We start from the raw sequence: 19649 nt of genomic DNA on the forward strand, positions 1-19649 counted from the left end.
AGCGTCCGGGTCGGAGACCCCTTTCCCTTCTCCAGCACCTCGTGAAGTCCGGACTGCCCGGCTTGGCCGTGCTCTTTCTCCCTCACCGTGAGTCAGATGATAACTTAAGGCCTTCGCCCAACTTCCCTCACGCTCTTGAGATTAGGATACACAGTCCGGTGTTTCCGGGTTGCAGATCACACAGTTCTTTTATTTGTACGTTACTATTTCTGAGATCAACAAGGAGGTTACCATGGATATATACCTCAGGGACAGGTTTTAAAGATTATATATACTTGTTACTAGGGGATACCTCCCAGGTGCATTAAGTAACTATCGTGGTGATCAGAGGCCACTCTAAATCCAATGATTCTGCATGGTTTCCTTTTATTCTTAGAATCTAAAGAGAACATCCATTGATCTGAGACCCAAACCCAGGTCTGCTGACTCCTAGTCCAGTGCTTGTGATGGCTGGTGGGCCCTGAACTAGGGGTCTGGAGGCCTGGGTTTGAATATCACCAGCCTCTGACAAGACTCATGAGCCAGGAAAGCGTGTGGGCCCCAGGAGAAGCCCAGACCCAAAACCCAGGTGGGAGCTGGCTGGAGGCCTTGAGGTCACGGTGATTAAACTGGACAACCTACATCCAGGTGACTCACCTCTAGAAACAGGGGGTCCCTGGGTTGCTGAGGCCTCCAGGGGCAAAGCACAGATGCCTGTAGCCTCCGTATGTTTTTGGAGGAGAGTCAAGAACCTTAACAGGGCAGTAAGTCCGAAAATTATTATGGACCGATTGATGAGACAAAGAGAACACAAGTGCCTTTAAGTTAATGTCGTGCTTGGGGCAGCTTGCATGAGCCCTGTCTCCTGTCCTTGGGCAGGCCCAGCGGCCTGGTACACAAGAAGCGCTCAGTATTTGAGCTTCAGAAAACTTCTTGGGGGAAGCTGCATTTGGGCAGAGCCTGCAGGCATCCAGGTGGGGGAGCCGCAGAGGTGGCGGTGGGATGGATCCTGGATCCAGATGTGCACCCTGCAGGCGGGACTTGGAGAGGGGCTGGACTGGGGGAGCCAGTGTTCAGGCCGAGGCTTGTTGGCTTTGGGGACAGAGGTCCAGCAAGTGGTGAGCAGTAGAGGGGTGCGCTCTGGGGCAGGTGTGCCCACGGTGGGTGCTGGGGGTCGACCTCCAACCGGGAGCACCCCAAGGGCAGCTGCCTGTGCATCCCAGAGTCTGCTGGAAACAGTGTTTGGGGAGGCAGTGAGGAAGGAGCGAGAGCAGGCACTGCTAGGGGCTGGGGTCACTGGGGTGTACTGCTGGCTGACTAAACCGCGAGACCACCCTGAAAGCCGTCCCTCCCTAAAGAATCATGCAAGGACTTCTTGATGGTTCCAGTGGTTAGGAATCCACCTTGCGCTCCCGGGGACGCAGGCCGATCTCTGATGGGGGAACTAAGATCCCACAAGCCGCAGGGCAAGCAAGTCGGCGCGCCGCAACTAGAGAGCCCTGTGCCTCAAGAGATCCCGAGAGTCGCAACTAGGACCTGACACCGCCAGGTAACTTAAAAAAAAAAAAAATCGTGCATTAAAAAAAAAGTGATTCCTGCTGCCTGAGAATCATTCACTTGGGTGGTGCTCTGCGCCTGGAGCGGGCACAGGGCAGACCCACCTCCCTGGCCTCCAGGGCCTCCCACACAGCTGACAGGGGAAGTGAAGATGCCTTAGCAAAGGAAATGAGTTTGTAGGCACTGGGCCTGCGTCGTTACATCAGCCGCTGGGGTCCATGTCTGTTCTACTACATTTCCTGAGAAGATTACAGCACAGTCTGTGCTTTTTCAAACTTCTCACTTTCCACAGGGCCCCAGGACCCTCCCGCCCTCCCAGGAGAGGCCGCCTTGCAGAGGGGCTCAGACCCCAGCCTTGAAGAGGTGGGAGGGGCCCAAGGCCAGAGCAGTAGGGGGACAGCAAGGAGGGGAAAAGTGCCATGGGGCACCAGGGGTCAGGCCAGGTCACTGAGAGTGTGTGGCAGAGATTTTGTTTGCAGAGCATTTGTAATTCCTTACCCAAGACAGGTTGGGTGTGGGAAAATTAGAAAGGGCAGCAGGTTTAAAAAAAAAGGTTCTCACCCTGGAATCTGTTGAATTCAATGGTGGGAGGCTATTTGGCCCCCGGGGTTGGGTGGGGAGCAAGGCTGGAGCTCGATGTCTCAGGGCGAGTGGGGTAGGGGGTGGGCTGAGGCACCTGCTAGGTAGACCCTGTGGGGAGTTGGGCTCAGTGAGAGGGTGTGCAGGGCCAGGCTGGAGCCAGGGCAGGTATAGTTTTAGGATGGGAGCCACTGAAACCGGTTCCAAAGCTCCTGGGCACAGACCAGTGGGGAGGGTGCGGCTGTCAACTGCCTCCCACACCCCCCACTTGGAATAAAACCCAGGCTCAGAGCCGGAGGTACCTGGCCGCACCCTCACAACTGCAAGCTCATTCCTGCCACAGGGCCTTTGCACTGACTGTGTCCGCAAGGCGGGCGCTCCTCCTCCCAGCCTGGCATAGTTCTCTCCAGGGCTCAAGTCCCCACTCAACTCTCAGCTCCTCAAAAGGGGCTTGACTTCGGAGCCCCCCATCCCACCAGGCTCTGCCCCAGCTCCTAGAATGACACTGCCTATTCCTCTAAATGTTTAACACCTCTCTTCCTCTAGAATGTTTGCTCCACCAGGGCAGGGACCTTAAGTAACCCTAAACAGGGCCTGGCACACAGCAGGGGGTGAGCAGGCAGCCCTGGGTGAGGGGACCTGGGCTCTGGACTGTCCTGCCCTGTGGCCACAGGTCCCCCCAGACCTCTGGGATTGGAGTCTCCCTGGGAGACAGCTAAAAGTGCAGATTTCAAGGCCCCACCTTGGCCTCAGGGAGCAAGTGAGGGTAAAACTTGCATTGAAACCGGCCTCTTTAGGGATGGAGACCGTCTCCCAGGACAGATTCAGGGGTCTCTGGCTCAGTTTTGCTTTCCAGTCTCCACTTGCACCGCTCCTGGCTATGTGGAAGACCCAGCAGGGAACATGGTGGGGTGGGGTGGGGTGGGGTGGGGTGGGGGTGGCTTGTGCTGGGGGACCACCTGGACCCAGCACCCGATGCTGATGGGCTGGCTCCGCCCCACGGGTCTTTCTCCCCAGTGGGTAAACGTCTTCCGTCTGGATGTCCCTCCGGCCTCAGGTCCGGTCCACTCTGGGAGTGACTCAGCCTCCCTGGTGAGTGAGTCAGCTCTGTGCCTCAAAGAGGGGAGGGCCTGGGACCCCTTGGGGACAGCCAGTCCCTGTCCTGGGGGCCCCTCCCGAGTCTGCGATGCTCAGCGTTCTCCTGTTGGGTGAATTTTGTGGAGTTCACGTCTCAGTTGAGTTTCGTCAGCCCCAATGTGGCCACCACACCATGCGGCTTTCTGGCATCTTTGTTCAGTTGGACGTAGTCACTGTGGTCCCCAGGGCTAAGTCCCCAGGGCGGGTAGGGCCTCTGCTCTCTCTGCACCCACTTGGCCATGGAGGGGGTGGACCGAGACGCTGAAGCAAGGGAGGCTCCAGCCAGGTGGAGAGATGACCAGAAACTCAAGAAGGGGCGTGATATAAATAGACACGGCCAGTGCTTCTGGTGTAAAAATAGAGTTAAAGGGATCCACCCAGGGATGCCCCAGACCCAGAAGGCCACAGGGGTGGCCCCCAGCTGGGGTTGGGTCAACTGGTCAGGGCACAGGGGCTCGGCCAAGCGCGGACACGGGGTGTGACTGCTGCCCACGGGCCTCGTGGAGTCAGGCCCTTGGGTCAGCGAAGGGGTGGTCAGGCCTGGGGCAGTGCCCTCTGGGGGCGCCCTCTGTCATGGTGGGGGGATGGCTGGACCAGCAGATGGTCCGGGGCTGTCGGGCAGTGTGAGCGGGCACCCAGGGCAGTGACCGGAGGAGGGCAGTGTGCCCCTGCCCGGGCTGGGGTTGGGGGCGGCAGGATGAGGCGGTGTGGGTGCAGTTGGCAGCCAGGCGGGAGTGGGCTGGGTGATGCTCCAGGCAGGGAATGTGTGTTGGGATAGCAGGCGGGTGCCTTGGGGAGCGCTGGAAGGGACAGAGAAAGGGCTGAGAGAAGGGCCTCCTGGAACCCAGGAGCCCGCCGTAGTTCTCGGAACCCAAGTCTGAGCTTCCCTTTCCAGAACCTCTCCGGTGGGATGGGCCTTTGCTAGCTCTGTGTTCCTCCTTCCTCCTGGGGCTTCCTCAGTCCTGACAGCCCAGCCTCGGGCAGTCACCTGCCGCCCAGCAGGGGTCATGGACCCCTCTGCCCACACCATGATCTCCCCTCTGCCTCCTGCTCTGTTCCTTCGGGCTCTGCCCCCTGGAGCCCCCACCAAAACCCCATCCTTGGCCCGCTTGGGTGCCTGACTCTTGGCTCCTGTGCCTTGCCCCCGGCGGGTGTTGGGGGGCAGGCTCACCTCCCAGATGAACCCCTTTCAGGGCCTTGCTGCCCAAAGGGAGGGTCACAGAAAGGCCTCTATCACCCGTTTAAGCGTCTGTTGTGCCTGAGGGTGTGTGTGTGGGGGGGGTGGTCCTTGATGAGCCTGTGCTCAGGCACTTCCTGTTAAAGTATGCTGGGTTCCATCCCTGGTCAGGGAACTAAGATTCTGCACGCTGTACAGTGTAGCAAAAAAATAAAAACAAAAAAAAAGGAAGTGCCTGTCTTTGCTTCCCAGCTGGCTCCGGCAGCTCCTCCTCCATGACACTTTGTCCCAGCCTCCCATCCTTCCCCAGCCTCTGCCCCACCAGGCCACCGCCTCCGCTGGATGTGCCGTGCCGCAACAATGAGCCGTGTCCCCGTGCTCCAGCCGGGGTGTTCCAGGCGCCTCCCCCAGTTACAACAACCTGCTTCTCAGCCTTACCCGGCACTGCCTGTCTGCAGGTCTCAGCCACGCTGGGGATGCCCACCCCCCCCACCCCCGGCGGGTGCTCCAGTCCTGCCTGTGATTGGGATCTCCCCCTTCAGGAGCACCATGGCTGCATAAAGGCCCTGCGGCCTCCCCCTTGCTCTCTCTGGGACCCCTGACTTCGGGGGACATTGGGCCCCTTGTGAGGACATGCAGGCAGTCCTGTGGGGAGGTCCGTGAGGCCAGCAACTGAGGCCTCTGGCCGACAGCCCTGTGAGTGCGTCACTCTGGAGGGGGGGTTCCTCCAGCCCCCCAGATGACTTCAGGTGGCCACAGTGTGAGAGACCCTGAACCAGAGCCACGCGTCTAAGCTGGTCCCAACTCCTGACCCGCAGAACTTGTGAGATGACGAATGTTTGGTGTCAGATGCTTCTCCACATGGGGATAATTTCTTGGGCAGTCCCAGAGAAGGAATGTACTCCCCAGCCAGGCCAGGGCTGCAGGGAGGCCAGGCAAGCCTCTGAATCATTGTTGGATCCCCGCACCCAGCGTGGGCTTTGCACGAGAAGGTATGCCCTGGAATGAAGGAATGAATCATTGACAGCTGTCAGTAGCTTCCCTTCCCAGATCTGCAGATCCGATAGGCCTCAGGCCCTGCCTTGACGAGAGCCTCATTCCTCAATCCAACCCTCCAGGGCCTTGGGTCTCGGTGGTGTCAGGTTACCTTGTCCTGGAGAGAACCTCCCAGCCAGTGGGCCCCAGGGATGCCTCCTGTACATCCCTGAAGGGGTCACAGGGGCCTGGAAAACAGGAGGGGCTGCCCAAAGTGACCGGAAGGGCTTAGGCTACGGCTTGGGCGTCTGGGAACTGAAAAGATGGGCCAGGGAGTGGGCGGGGACAGGGCAGGGCTGCAGGCACCTGACCGCTGGCCCAGGCCTGAGGCTGCTGGCTGGCACTCCCAGGGTCACTTCTGCTCCGTCTGATGACCGGAGCCGGGGAGCCTTCAAAGTCCTTACCTGCGTTAGCCCTGCCTTAGGTGGCTGTCGTCCTTGTTTGCAGATAGGAAAACTGAGTCTCGGGGTCACATTAATCAGTGCCCCCCGTGGCAGCGGGCTGAAATTCCAGTCTTCCCCTAATTGTCACTGTTGCTCTCTGGCCCACGACGTCCTTGTCTGTAACACAGGGGTGGCTCCAGGGGCCTGGAACTCTGTGCTGAGCTCAGACGTGAAGACACCGCTGCTGGGGGGCATGGAGCGGGGGAGCTGGGGTCAGCCCTTCCTGCTGGCCCCGTTGCCTCAGTGGAGGCACAGGCTGGGCATGCCCTATCGTATGCTTTGAGACCCTGGGAGCCAGGGCCCTAACCACTCAGGATGTCAGAGGGAGGCCAGAGTGTCTGGGAGGTCTCAGGTGGGGGGTCACCCACCCTGCAAACCAGTCACCCCCTAGAGATGCTCCCCCACCCGAAGGTGGGTGAGCCTCAGCTCCCGCCTGTGGCTGTGTGGTCTGCAGCACCCAGCGGGGCGTCGTGGGATGCAGGCAGAGCGTGGAGGCACCAAGCCCCTGAGCATACAAATTCGTCTCCTGTCCCATTTTACAGATGAAGACACGGAGGCTTAGAGTGTCACAGAGTGAGCTAGGAAGACTCAGGAATCTCCTGAACTCACCCAAGTCTTGCCAAGGAGCCCCATTTTCTGGAAATGCCCATCTCTGGAGCTGGCTCAGTGTCCCAGCGCCCACTCTGGACTCATTGCCTGGAAGTCCCACTGCCCCCATCCCTACCCTTCCAAATCCTGCCAAAATGGCAAAGGTAAAAATAGTTAAAATAGGTAAAAATAGGTCAGGTGGATTTCCCTGGTGGTCTAGTGGTTAAGAGTCTGCCTGCCAATGCAGGGGACACGAGTTAGGTTCCTGGTCCAGGAAGATCCCACGTGCCGCGGGGCAGCTAAGCCCGTGAGCCACACCTACGGGGCCGGTGCCCTGCAATAAGAGGAGCCACCGCAATGGGAAGACTTCACACCACAGAGAGAGTAGCCCCCACCAGGGCGCAACTAGAGAAAGCCTGGGCTCGACAGCAAAGACCCAGGCCAGCCTGCCGGCCCCCCGCCCCCCCAAAAAATAAATGTAAGTCGTTCAGGGGTGTTTGACCCAGCGAACTCCCCTCTGAGAACGTACCCATTGAAACACTTTCTGCTTCGTACAGGTGTATTCCATTTGCCTGTCCTTGACATCACCCGCAAGTTACATCGTAACAGTGATATTTATTCCTTTATTTCCGTTGCGCCATGCAGCTTGTGGGATGTTCATTCCCCGAGCAGGGATTGAACCTGTACCCACCCTGCGGAGGGAGTCTTAACCCCTGGGCCTCCCGGGAAATCCCATAACGGTGATACTCAGAGCTCCAGGTTTGGCTCCAGGAGCCTAGGGCCTGCTGACCCTTTAATCCTCCCAGAGCCTTCCGGGCAGACGGCAACAGAGCTGCCATCTCACAGACAAGGACGGACGCTGAGGCCCCCGGGGGGCCTTGCAGAGAAAGACCCTCGGGGAGGGCCGCGCCCAGGCAGCCTGGCTCAGCCTACCGGTCCACCCCACGGGCACTGTGGACACGCAGAGGAATGAGTCCCCAGGTGCACGGCGTCCCAGACGAGTTGAAAAGGAAAGGCAGCAAGTCGCAAAATAGTAAAAAAAGAGGTGTCTGCCTGCGTCCTGCCGGGAGGCGGGGCCTTCGCCTCGATGCCGCTGCGTCTCTTTGGTCTGGATGTCTTGTGAGGAACTTGAAGTTTCCCCCCTTGTTATAAAGTGTAAGCACGCCTTTTAGGGTACCAGGTTCCTCCGCGGCACCTCGGCCTGCAGCCCCCTTCCCCTCGTCCCGGGGCCCCTGGTGTCTGCGCCGTGTCTGTCTCCCCCTACAGGATGGCTCGGAATTCCTCCCTTGGGCCTCCCGGGGCCGCGCGGGGTGAAGCCCCGCTGTTGGAGGAAGCCTAAAGCCGATCTTGTTGCTTGGAACAGTGACCCTTCGGGGTGGCCCCAGCGGGTGCCCTGGGCTCTGGCTCCTGCCACGCACGCACGACTCAGAAAGGTCGCACCACTGACCCAAGGTCACACAGCTGGGAGGGGTGGAGCCAGGAGCCAAATCCAGGGTGAGACGGCCGCCCGTTGTCTCCCCCAAACCGTGTGGGGGGTGCCATTGTCTCCCCCAAACCTGGAGGGGGCTGAGCCACAGTCCCCAAACCCCTGGCCACCTGCCATCAGGGGGCTTCCTTGCCGTGTCCTGGGTCAGGTGCGAACAGATGACTCTGCCCCAGGTTCATCCACCTGTCTGTCCAACCATCATCCAGCATCTACCCACCCACCCATCCACCTACGTTTCCATCCATCTGTCTGTCCTTCCGTCTGTCAGTCCTTCTGACCATCTGTCCATCCATCCACCCATCCACTCACTGACTCACTTTTTTCAGGCATTTATTCATCCACTCTCCCCAGGGTGCCCACCGCAGGCCGGCACTGTGGGTTCAGAGACAGATCCAGCACGGCCCTGCCTGCCAGCAGCTCGGAGCTGGCAGGGGACGTGTTCAGACCTGCACAGGGAAGCCTCCGCAGTGAGGCGGCATGTTTTCTGTTTCTGCTGCGGCAAAGGGTAGTCTGGGTATGTTTGTTCAGGAGGCAAAGGGCGCGTGAAACTTGGCGACAGTGACCGAGAAAACACGCTTGTCTCAGTGCCTCCTCCAGGGCGGCCCTCACACCCTCGATCCCAACCCTCCCTGCTCCGACTCTCATTGGCACAGGCTGCTCTCTGGCAGACTCATTATTTAGATTATTTTTTGTATTGGTTGTCTGTCTCCTCCCCTGGATCATAAGAGCCACAGGGAAGGGACTTTTGCCTGTGTTTACTGCTGTGTTTATTGAAGTGGCCCGGTGCCTAGGATGTGGCATGCAGTAGTCATGAAGTGTTTCTTGCGTGGGTGGGAGGTATGGGCGAGGGTATGGGTGGGGGCATGGTTGGGGGGATGGTTGGGGGGATGGTTGGGGACATGGTTGGGGGGATGGTTGGGGTGTGGTTGGGGGGCATGTTTGGGGACATGATTGGGATGGTTGGGGGGATGGTTGGGGGGATGGTTGGGGTGTGGTTGGGGGGCATGTTTGGGGACATGGTTGGGGGGATGGTTGGGGGGATGGTTGGGGGCATGGTTGAGGGGATGGTTGGGGTGTGGTTGGGGGGCATGTTTGGGGACATGGTTGGGAGGATGGTTGGGAGCATGGTTGGGGGCATGAGTGGGGGCGTGATGGGGAGCATGGTTGGGGGGATGGTTGGGGGAGCATGGGCAGGGTGGGCTGTTGGGAGACCAAGTGGCTGGAGGCATGGTTGGGGGCATGGCGGGGGGCATGTCTGGGGGCGTGGGTGGGGGCGTGGGTGGGGGGCATGGGCAGGGTGGGCTGTTGGGAGACCAAGTGGTTGGGGGCTGTGCAGATGGGTAGAGGGAGTGAGTGGATCTGAATGTGATCGTCACGGGGTTGCCCTCAGGAGTGGGTGCCTCACAGGATGCGGGGTGCAGGGGGAAAGGCATCCAGGGTGGTTCCTGGCTCTGGCTTGGGTGTCCGGGGCCGACTCTGCAGGAAACATGGAACTTGACCACTCCATTTCTTCAGTTAGACCGCATGCCTCAAGTTCCCTCACTGTCCGAAGGACTGGCCTCCGCAGTGTAGCACCCCAGCTGGACGTGGCCTGCTCAGTACAGGCCTGTCCCCTCCCTCCTTCCAGAACCTGCGCTCCTACTAAGGCAACCTGCATGTTTGGCCGGCCACTCCTGCAGGGACACACCCGGAGCGTGCCCCAAGTGGTCCCCGACGCGACGCAGGTGCCGTACTCCTCTCGTGGAGGCAGAGACGGAGGTAGGGGAAAGTCGAGGGCTTGCCCGAGGTCTCGGGGCTGGGCGGCCTGGCTCCTAACCGGACGCTGGCCTACATCTCTCTAAAGGTCAAGGTGGGCCTCAGGACTGGCCTTGGACTGCCTGCCTCTTGCCCTTTGTCCTCTGTCGTGGCAGTGGACGCTGCCAGCCTGTGTCCCCCACCCGTCCCACAAACAGCTGAGCAGGAGGCGGGGCTCCCCGTCTGTCAGCACGACCTGGTCAAGGTCAGCCTGTGGTCCCCCAGTCAGGGGCCAGGAAGCAGGGGGATACACGACCCCAGGACTGCCTGGAGGGGGCTGCCCAGGCGCTGCCGTGTCAGCACCTCTCCCAGTCCTGCCAGCGTCCTGGTTGGCAGATCACGCACTGTGTGTGACCCTGGGCAAGCGCACAGCTTCCCTAGACTTCAGTGTCCATGAAGGGCTGCGTTCCGGTGTCACATGGGGGGTGAGTCATCAGGGCAGGGCCCATGGGTCTCAGGGCCTGGCCCGCGGCATCAGAGAGGGGCTGGTTGGGTAAGTATCCGGTGACCAAATCCTGCCCTGCTGCCTGCATGGCCCTGGATGAGTCCTTTTTCTGGGCCTCAGTGGCTCCATCTGTAAAATGGGACTATCAGCCCTGCCTCCTCCTGGGGCTGTGACAAGGATGCCCTGAGATGGTGAAGGAGGAGGGCTTGGTTAACTAAAATGGGGGGCACGGCCAGGGAGAGGTCACCATCCTTTACAATGGTTCCCAGTGACCAGCCTCTTATTGGAGTGACTTCCCCTTTAGGAGCACCCTGATTTGATTAGTGGCGAGGTCGGGAGCCCTGGCCCCTGGTCCCCTCGCTCAGCAAGCCATGCTCAGAGCTGGGTCCGAGCTGGGTGCTGGGGACTCAGAGTTGGATCTGGCTGGAGCCCTGGGCACACAGAGACGGATGTGGAAGCAGCAAGGGAGTGGCACCCAGGGTGGTACGAAGGACGAGGAGGAGACCTTGGCCTGTGGCTGGGCTGCTCACAGGAGGCCCTGGCCCGCCTCCCTGAGGCTTTGTCCTTGGTGGCCCATTGCCCCCACGCCCTCCCTGCTAGCTGGAGCTCCCTGGGGATGGGACTGGGCTGCCTGAACGCAGTCTCAACTCAGAGATTGTTTGTTGAATGAATAAGTGAGGGAGCATTGACGGTTACCCAGGCAGGAGCAACTCCAGGGGAGTCAGGGAGGCCCAGGGATGGATAAGGGCTGAGCTTGGGTTTGGAGAGATGCGGGGGGCGTCACAGCCTCCCCAGGGGCTGGTCTGAAACCCCGGCCTGTAGGTGGTGGGCACGGTGATCCTGCTTTCTGAATCTGACGTCACCCGTGGCCTCTCACACACTTCCCGACACCTGGATCCCGAGGGCACTGGGACAAGGGTCCTTTGGAGTAGGTGGGAGGGAGTCCAGGTGGGCATTGACCCGCCTACGGCCTGGCACAGCCTCTGCCTCTGGGGCCACTGGTCAGCAGGCTCCGCTTCCTGCCCCTGCCCCCACCGCGGGTATTTAAGGTCTGCGAGGAGCCCGCGGGGAGCTTCGGACGCCACCCTGGTGGTGGCACCAGACAGACCTCTCAGGCAGCCTGACCCCTGCGCCTTCCCCGCCACCCGCGCTGTCCATGGATTTTGTTGCTGGAGCTGTCGGAGGTCAGAGTGGGCACCGTGGGGCCTCAGGGGGGGCTGTTGCTCCCGGGGGAACCAGGATGGGGTGGGGGGGCTGGAAGGGGCGCTCTGCCCGGGGAAGCAGTGAGGTTTGAGGCCTCTAGGAAGTGGCCGGTGCCTGGCGGGGGTGCCACGGGTTCTGGGAGGAGAGAGGAGGTTTCCCTGGAGACGACGGGGCAGGCGGCCCAGAGCCCAGGAGGAGCTGGGTGGGGGCAACTCTGCTCCAGGGGCTCGGCCTGGAGGCTGAGGGGCTGGCAGCGGTGGGGGTGCAGAGGGTGGGTGGTCTCTCCGCCTGGCCAGGGGGAGGCTGGGAATCATACGCATGGAGAAGGATGGGACGAGAGGCTCCAGGAGAGGGTGGATGGTGGGGACCTACCCGGCTGACTGTAAGGGCAGCAGCGTGGTGGGGGAGGGTCCCGGATGAGCCTGGCACCCCCATTGGCTCCCTGGCTGTGTGCACCCATGGGCCCGCCCCCACCTGGCTGGGCCTCCAGCCCATTCTCACCTCCGGAGAGAAGGCTGTTGTGAAAGCCAGATCCAGGCAGGGGCTCTGCTCCTCCCAGCTCGGCTTGCACCGGCTATTTTGGGTGAGGTGCCCTCGACCTCTGTCCTCTTGTGAAACGGCAGGGGCTGCTCATCAATACTTCTAGGAATAGCGTGGGGTGTTCTGTTCAGAAGGGGGGAGCAGTGCTGAGATGGGAATGACCCGGGCCCTGGCCTTACCAGTGGGCTGTCTGAGGTCCCCGCTGGGGGCCGGGCCTGAGGCTCCCCTGGACGTCAGCCCCCTAAGCAGCCGGGGCTTGACCTGCCCGGGATCTCACAGCAGGAAGGGCTCCCGAGTCCCGCGTCTTCCTGCCAGGGCCCCGGGAAGGCTTGGGTGGAAAGAGCTCCTGCTCTCTGCACCTGGCACTGGGACACGGGGAGGCAGACCTGGGCCTTTTCCTTGAGGAACCCTCGTTCTGGATAGCAGCAAAGCCCTGTGATGGCCATGTGACCAGCGTGTTTCCTGCCACAGGGGCAGCCCAGCGTATGGGAGTCAGGGAAGCCTCCAGAGAGGAGGCGATGGTGTGGCAGGGTTTTGATGCATGAGTAGGAGTTTGGTGTGGTATATGTACGGGTTGCGCCTGCGTGCGTGCTTAGTCGTTCAGTCGTGTCTGACTCTGCAACCCCATGGACTGTAGCCCGCCAGGCTCCCTCTGTCCGTGGGATTTCCCAGGCAAGAATACTGGAGTGGGTTGCCATTTTCTCTTCCCCACGGGACCTTTCCAACCCAAGGACTGAACCCGTGGTTCCTGCCATGTCTCCTGCATTGCAGGCCAAATTCTGAGCCACCTGGGAAGCCCGTATGTAAGGGTTGAGGAAAGTAATTCTCAAGTCAGTGAGTCATTTTTTGGCTTCACTCTTTTTGTTCTTTCACCTGTGCATTCATTCACTTTATTATTTCGTTCATGCAAATTTACTGAGTCTTGGGCTACATAATAGATAGGCACGGCCCCCGCATACCTTGCTGTTTTCAGGTGACCCTCACCGAGCCCCCCACTCTTGGGATGAAACCCCAGGGACCTGCCTGCTCTCTGTCTTCCGTGTGGCAGAGCCAGGGGCTTGGAGCTTGAGACCCCGGTGTTAGGAAAGGAGAAAGGGAAAGAAGGCGGCACCTGTCCTCTCGGCAGGAGGCAGAGGGCCCTGGTCCGGGAAGCCCCGAGTTCTGCTCTGTTTCACGGAAACTTGTGCTTCCAGCAATCCCCCTCGGAGGCCTGCTGCCCCGGGCTTTCTCCGCCCCGGCTGTGCCCCCTCCGTCCCCCCCTGCAGCTGCGAGGCTCGGCAGCCTCCTGGCCTGCAGACAGACCCTTCACAGACTGAGGCCTGAGCATGGGCTCGGCCTGGCTAGCAGACAGGGCCCAGCAAATGGACCAGTTCTTCTGAAACGTGATGCCGGAGGGGAGGCCGTGGAGCACCCCTGCCTCTCAGAAGGAGGGTCCAGGGGGCCAAGACTCGGAAGTAGAGACCACTGGCAGCCTGGCTGACATCACGTTACCTCTCTAAGCCTCAGTTTCCTCATCTGTAAAATGGCGGTCGCGCTCCCCCTCTGTTGAGACGTGGTGTGGACAAGAAGCGCGTGGTCAGGGCCCCCCTCCTTTGCTGAGACGGCTTGGGCTCCTGCTCTCCTCACCAGCTCCCCTGGTTTTCTGACAGGTGTCTGCGGTGTTGCTGTGGGCTACCCCCTGGACACGGTGAAGGTACAGTCATTGCCAGGCCTCTGCCACCCACCCCAAGACCCCTGCCTGGGCTGAGGTCCCCATCTATGGCCAGAAGAACTCTCTAGCCTGCTGGGCAGACCTTGTCTCTCCCCACCCCCCACCTCCCCTCAGGTACTCAGGACCGTCAGCGCTCCCTTCTCCCTGCTGAGACTCAGGTCGCTCACCTTGAATGGGGTCACTGTCACTGCTCTGCCCGCAGCATGGCTGCAACCATCAGGGATTGGCTCTTGCCCTTCCCCGGGGCCTGCCGACCTTGCCCCGGGCCTGGAGCCACCCCTTCCTGAAGCCCACTCCTCCCACAGGTCAGGATCCAGACGGAGCCCAAGTACAAGGGCATCTGGGACTGTGTCCGGGACACGTATCACCGGGAGCAGGTAGGCCTGGGGCCAGGGTCATGGACAGGGGAGTGGACCCCGGGGCTGCCACTCAGCAGCCTGCCTGACAATCCTGAGCTCCTCTCCGAGCCTCAGTTCTCACACCTTCCAAACGGGAATCGCTGTACCAGCCCCCCCCGGATTCCTCTGAGGACGAGGGCTGGGGTTCTGGCACATAGGAGGCGCTCAGAGTGAAGTCCTGCCTCCAGGAGAGGATCTGGAAGGGGCTTCAGGGGACTTCAAAGGTCAGGGGAGGACCCACCAGGCGGGGAACCCCTCCAAAGAATGCTGGGTGGAGTCATCAGGGGTCCAGCTCAGAGCCCCATCCGGAGGAGGGGTCTCAGGGACACTTGCCAAAGTGAACGTGGGAATGGATGCCGACCAGAGGGGCGCGAAAGGGAGACAGCAGAGGCCACGCTGCTAGTTCAGCACCTCTATCCTCACAGCAGCCCCGGGCGGGCCTGGCTTCCGGGGTGTTACAGTCCCCATTGTACAGCTGAGGAAGCTGAGGCTGCCTTGCCGAGGTCCCGTGGCGGGGGGTGAGAGGTGGGAGCCAGCTCCTGGCTCCAGGGGCCCCAAGGGCAGCCGCTCCTCTGGCCTGACTCGGTCCTCGGGGCCTCTGCGCCTGCCCCAGCTGCGGGGCTTCTACAGGGGCCTCTCACTGCCCGTGTGCACCGTGTCCCTGGTCTCCTCCGTGTCCTTCGGCACCTACCGCCACTGCCTCGCGCACATCTGCCGGGTCCGCTACGGCAGCGCTGACGTCAAGCCCGCCAAGACCGACATCACGCTCTCGGGGTTTGCCTCCGGCCTCGTCCGCGTGAGTAGGGGCGGGGTGAGGGGGTCCGGGGGTCCCAGCGGGGGGAGAGGTGGATGGAGGCTGGGGGACTGTGGCTGAGGACACAGCTGACTCGGTAACCGGTGGGGCAGGCTAGGGGGCCTCTCTGAGCTTCTCTCTTCATCTGTAAGGGGTGTGCTGAGGTCACACATGTCAGGCCCCCAGCCCGGGGGGCTAACTGGTAGGAGCACCCATGAGATGGCAGCCAATAGTATGAGTAAAACAATCCTATGTTATTAATATATGTTAGTATTGTCAGTGCTCACATTAAGTGTTGCATTATTCTCAACATTAGTTAAATAACACTTTAATATGTCGATCCCTGGGTCAGGAAGATCCCCTGGAGGAGGAAATGGCAACCCACTCCAGTATTCTTGCCTGGAAAATCCCATGGACAGAGGAACCGGGCAGGCTACAGTCCGTGGGGTCACAAGAGCAGGACACGACTGAGCGCTTTAGCAGCATTGGTCATGACCAGATGAATGATGTGACCGAGTACTTTCATGAGCTGGAGTCACAGTGACCCGACGCCTACTGTGTGACGGGCGCTCTGCCAGCAGGGGATGCGCAGCTGAAGGAAGGGCTGGCTCCAGCTGGGTGGGCAGAGCTGGCTTTGAACCCGCCCCACCTTGGCCCGTGGGCCAGCCCAGAGCTTCCTGCGGCTCACGTACCCTTTGAGGGCACCGTGGGCCAGCCCAGAGCTTCCCGGGGCTCATGTGCGGAGGCTGAGGGAGCCCCGGGTCTTGCGGGCGGCACTGTCTCCTCACCGTGCCCCCCTCCCCCAGGTGTTCCTGACCTCGCCCACCGAGGTGGCCAAGGTCCGCCTGCAGACGCAGACGCAGGCGCAGCAGCGGCGGCGTCCCTCGGCCTCGGGGCCCTTGGCCACGCCCCCCACGTGCCCCGTGCCCCCCGCGGGTCTGCCGGCCGGGCCCAAGTACCGCGGGCCGCTGCACTGCCTGGCCACGGTGGCCCGGGAGGAGGGGCTGCGTGGCCTCTACAAGGGCAGCTCGGCCCTGCTCTTCCGGGACGGGCACTCCTTCGCCACCTACTTCCTCTCGTACGCCATCCTCTGTGAGTGGCTGACTCCTGCCGGCCATAGCAGGCCAGGTGAGCAGGGGGCCTGGGGCCCGGGACGGTGAGGGTTAGGGTATGCAGGGGGGTGATCAGCCCAGCTGGCACTGGGGCCTGGAGAGGAGACGGGGAGAGGCCGCGCTGGCCCCCAGGGCCCCCAGGTGGGGATGCTCGTGGCCCCCAGCACGAGTCAGGACAGGCCTGCTCCGGGTGGCGGTGGACAGGTCACGTGGGTGGCGAGAGCCCAGGGCACCCTCACGACCAGGAGGCCCTGCCCTGGGTGCCCGACCCCCCCACCCTGCCCAGTCTCCCCCGTGCGGCTTCTGACCCAGGCGCCCATGCGCTCTCCCCGCAGATGTCTCGGGCGTGCTGGTGGCCGGTGGCTGTGCGGGGGCGCTGGCCTGGGCCGTGGCCACGCCCATGGACGTGATCAAGGCGCGCCTGCAGGCGGACGGCCGGGGCCGCTGTCGCTACCGGGGCCTCCTGCACTGCGTGCTGACCAGCGTGCGGGAGGAGGGGCCGCGCGTGCTCTTCAAGGGGCTGCTGCTCAACTGCTGCCGTGCCTTCCCCGTCAACATGGTGGTGTTCGTGGCCTACGAGGCCGTGCTGAGGCTCACGCAGGGCCTGCTCACATAGCTGGTGCCCCCCACCCACCCCAGGCCGGGGGGCGCCAACCTGCCAAGAGCTCCCAAGGGGGCTGCAAGGAGCTAGAGGAGGCGGAGGGGAGTGCGAGGGTCTGGACCCAGGGGGCTAATACCCGCCGGCCCGGCCAGGGCCTGCCCGCCCGGCGACAGACCATGAGGGGAGGTGGGGGGCCCTGCCTGCCGCTGGCTCGGTTGACCTGAGGGTCAGAGCCAGGAAGGAGCGGCAGGCCCCTGGGGATAAGGATGTGTTGGCCCAGGGCTGTCTGTGCATTTGGTTGGTGGGTCCGTCCCTGGCTTCCCTTTCAGCCTTCCCCGCCGCCCTGGGTCCTCAGGGCACCCCTGCGTCCAGCTGACACCCCCTCCTGCACCCCACCCTCCTCAGTCAGCTCTCCCTGCTCTGTGGGCCGCCCTTCAGGCCTGGGACCCGGGCACAGCCGTCGGGCGCCCGCCGGCGCGGTCCCTGCACCAGGCAGCCCCGGGAGCTTAGTGTGAGGCCTGGTCCCCCTTGTTCCACCTGCAGAGCCAGGACTCAGCGGGGAGCTGTTGCTAATAACACGTTTTTCTCAGGCTGCTCAGGCATGTTGCTCTGTGTTCTGTGGGGCTGGTGACTGTTTTCTGCCTCGTCAGCTGGTCCTCAGAGGCCAAGGCCCTTGCCGCCTGAGTGGCCAGGGCGCCCACCGGGAGGACAGTGCACGGAGGCCCAGCGCAGCTCCCCCCGACTCCCCCAGCTTGTGCGAGGAGCCCGCCGCAGCACAAAGCCGGTTCTCCTTACCCCCCTCCCCGTCCCAAACCCACCCACTTTCTGAGTCAAGACCAGGGCCTGCAGGAGGGGGCCGGTGTATCCTCAGCACCGTGGGGTCCTCAAGCAGGTCATCACGCTGGCTCAGAGGGGGAGCCAGGCCTGCCCAAGGCCACACGGCAGGGAGGATGGGGGACCTCACACCCGCACTTCTGAGACCCCAGCCCTCCCTTGGGCACCACATGGCTCCCAGGGATGGTCCAGCATGAACGGCCGGGTGCCCACTGTAGCAGCCCTCTGGTAAAGTCAGGCGCCCCCTGCCTGGACACTCGCTCACTCGGACACCAGCCTTGACCGTGACTTTGGACTGAAGGACATTCAGGGTTCTGGCTGAGCTGACAACTCTTTGCTGTTCCCAGAAAACGTGGGTGGACCTACTCTGGCCTCTCGTGTCCCAAGACCCAGGCATTTGCTTACCCGCTGTGCTCTCTATGGAAGCGCCCCTCCCTGCCTCCACCTGGCTGACCGCGGGTCCGAGATGGCACTTCCTCCAGGAAGCTCTCCCTACCTGCCCTCGCTGTGGGAGTCTCTCCTGCTGTGGTCCCCTGGATCCCCCACTCACCGTCCGGTCACTCATCCATCTCCTGCCCCCACCCAAGGCTACAAGCTGCCCATGGGCAGCACATGTTTGGTTTGGTCAGAGCCTGGCACAGAGCTGGTGCTCGGGGTGTGTGTGTGTGTATGTGTGGGGTGTGTGTGGTGTGTGTGTGGGGTGTGTGTGTGTGGTGTATATATGTATGTGTGTGGTGTGTGTGGGGGGTGTATGTGTGTGTGTGTGGTGTATGTATGTGTGTGTGTGGTGTATGTATGTGTGTGGTGTGTGTGGTGTGTGTGTGTGTGTGTGTGTAGTGTGTGGTGTATGTATGTGTGTGTGTGGTGTATGTATGTGTGTGGTGTGTGTGGTGTGTGTGTATGTGTGTGTGGTGTATGTATGTGTGTGTGTGGTGTATGTATGTATGTGTGTGTGTTATGTATGATGTGTGTGTGTGTGTGGTGTGTGTGTGTGGTGTATATATGTATGTGTGTGGTGTGTGTGTGTGGGGTGTGTGTGTGTGTGGTGTATGTATGTGTGTGGTGTGTGGTGTGTATGTATGTGTGTGGTGTGTGTGTAGTTGTGTGTGTGTGTGGTGTATGTATGTATGTGTGTGTTATGTATGATGTGTGTGTGTGGGGGGTGTATGTATGTATGTGTGTGGTGTGTGTGTGGGGTGTATGTGTGTGTGTGTGGTGTGTGTGTATGTGTGTGTGTGTGTGTGGTATGTGTATGTATGTGTGGTGTGTGTGTGGGGTGTGTGTGTGTGGTGTATGTATGTGTGTGGGGTGTATGTATGTGTGTGTGGTATATATATGTATGTGTGTGTGTTGTGTATGTATGTGTGTGGTGTGTGTGTGGGGTGTATGTGTGTGTGTGATGTATGTGTGTGTGTGTGGGGTGTATGTATGTGTGTGGTGTATGTATGTGTGTGTGTGTGGTATATGTATATATGTATGTGTGTTGTGTATGTATGTGTGTGTGTGTGGTGTATGTATGTATGTGTGTGGTGTGTGTGTGGTGTATGTATATATGTGTGTGTGGGGTGTGTGTATGTATGTGTTTGTGTGGGGTGTGTGTGGTGTGTGTGTAGTGTGTGTGGGGTGTGTGTGTGGTGTATGTGTGTGTGGGGTGTATGTATGTATGTGTGTGTGGTGTATGTGTGTGGTGTGTGTGTTGTGTATGTGTGTGGTGTGTGTGTGTGGTGTATGTATGTGTGTGTGTGTGGTGTATGTATGTATGTGTGTGTGTGTGGTGTATGTATGTGTGTGTGTGTGTGGTGTATGTATGTATGTGTGTGGGGTGTGTGGGGTGTATGTATGTGTGTGGTCTATGTGTGTGTGTGTGGTGTATGTATATATGTGTGTGTTGTGTATGTATGCGTGTGTGGTGTATGTATGTGTGTGTGTGGTGTATGTATATGTGTGTGTGTGTGTTGTGTATGTATGTGGTGTGTGTGTGTGTGGTGTATGTGTGTGTGTGTGGTGTATGTATGTGTGTGTGTGTGGTGTATGTATGTGGTGTGTGTGGTGTGTGTGTAGTGTGTGTGTGTGTGTGTATGTATGTGTGTTGTGTATGTATGTGTGTGTGTGGTGTATGTATGTATGTGTGTGGTGTGTGTGTGTGTGGGGTGTATGTGTGTGTTGTGTATGTGTGTGTGTGTGTGGTGTAGGTATGTGTGTGGTGTGTGTGTGGTGTATGTATATGTGTGTGATGT

At 60.5% G+C, this 19649-nt stretch overlaps 1 protein-coding gene across 2 annotated transcripts; it reads left to right on the forward strand.

The window, feature by feature from the left end:
• Nucleotides 1-9457: 9457 nt before the first annotated feature.
• On the forward strand, nucleotides 9458-17176 carry SLC25A47 (solute carrier family 25 member 47). Of its 2 annotated transcripts, none has more exons than XM_043922618.1 (6): nucleotides 9458-9739; nucleotides 13613-13656; nucleotides 13980-14051; nucleotides 14686-14868; nucleotides 15672-15993; nucleotides 16313-17176. In XM_043922618.1, exons 1-6 carry the CDS (start codon nucleotides 9469-9471, stop codon nucleotides 16591-16593), a joined length of 1173 nt encoding a protein of 390 aa, XP_043778553.1. In that variant the 5' UTR covers nucleotides 9458-9468; the 3' UTR covers nucleotides 16594-17176. The 2 variants fall into 2 exon arrangements, with proteins under 2 accessions (XP_043778553.1, XP_043778554.1); XM_043922619.1 differs by lacking the exon at nucleotides 9458-9739 and adding an exon at nucleotides 11288-11404.
• Nucleotides 17177-19649: the final 2473 nt, after the last annotated feature.

The sequence above is a fragment of the Cervus elaphus genome, chromosome 13, assembly GCF_910594005.1.
Source record: "Cervus elaphus chromosome 13, mCerEla1.1, whole genome shotgun sequence".
Taxonomy (NCBI): Eukaryota; Metazoa; Chordata; class Mammalia; order Artiodactyla; family Cervidae; genus Cervus; species Cervus elaphus.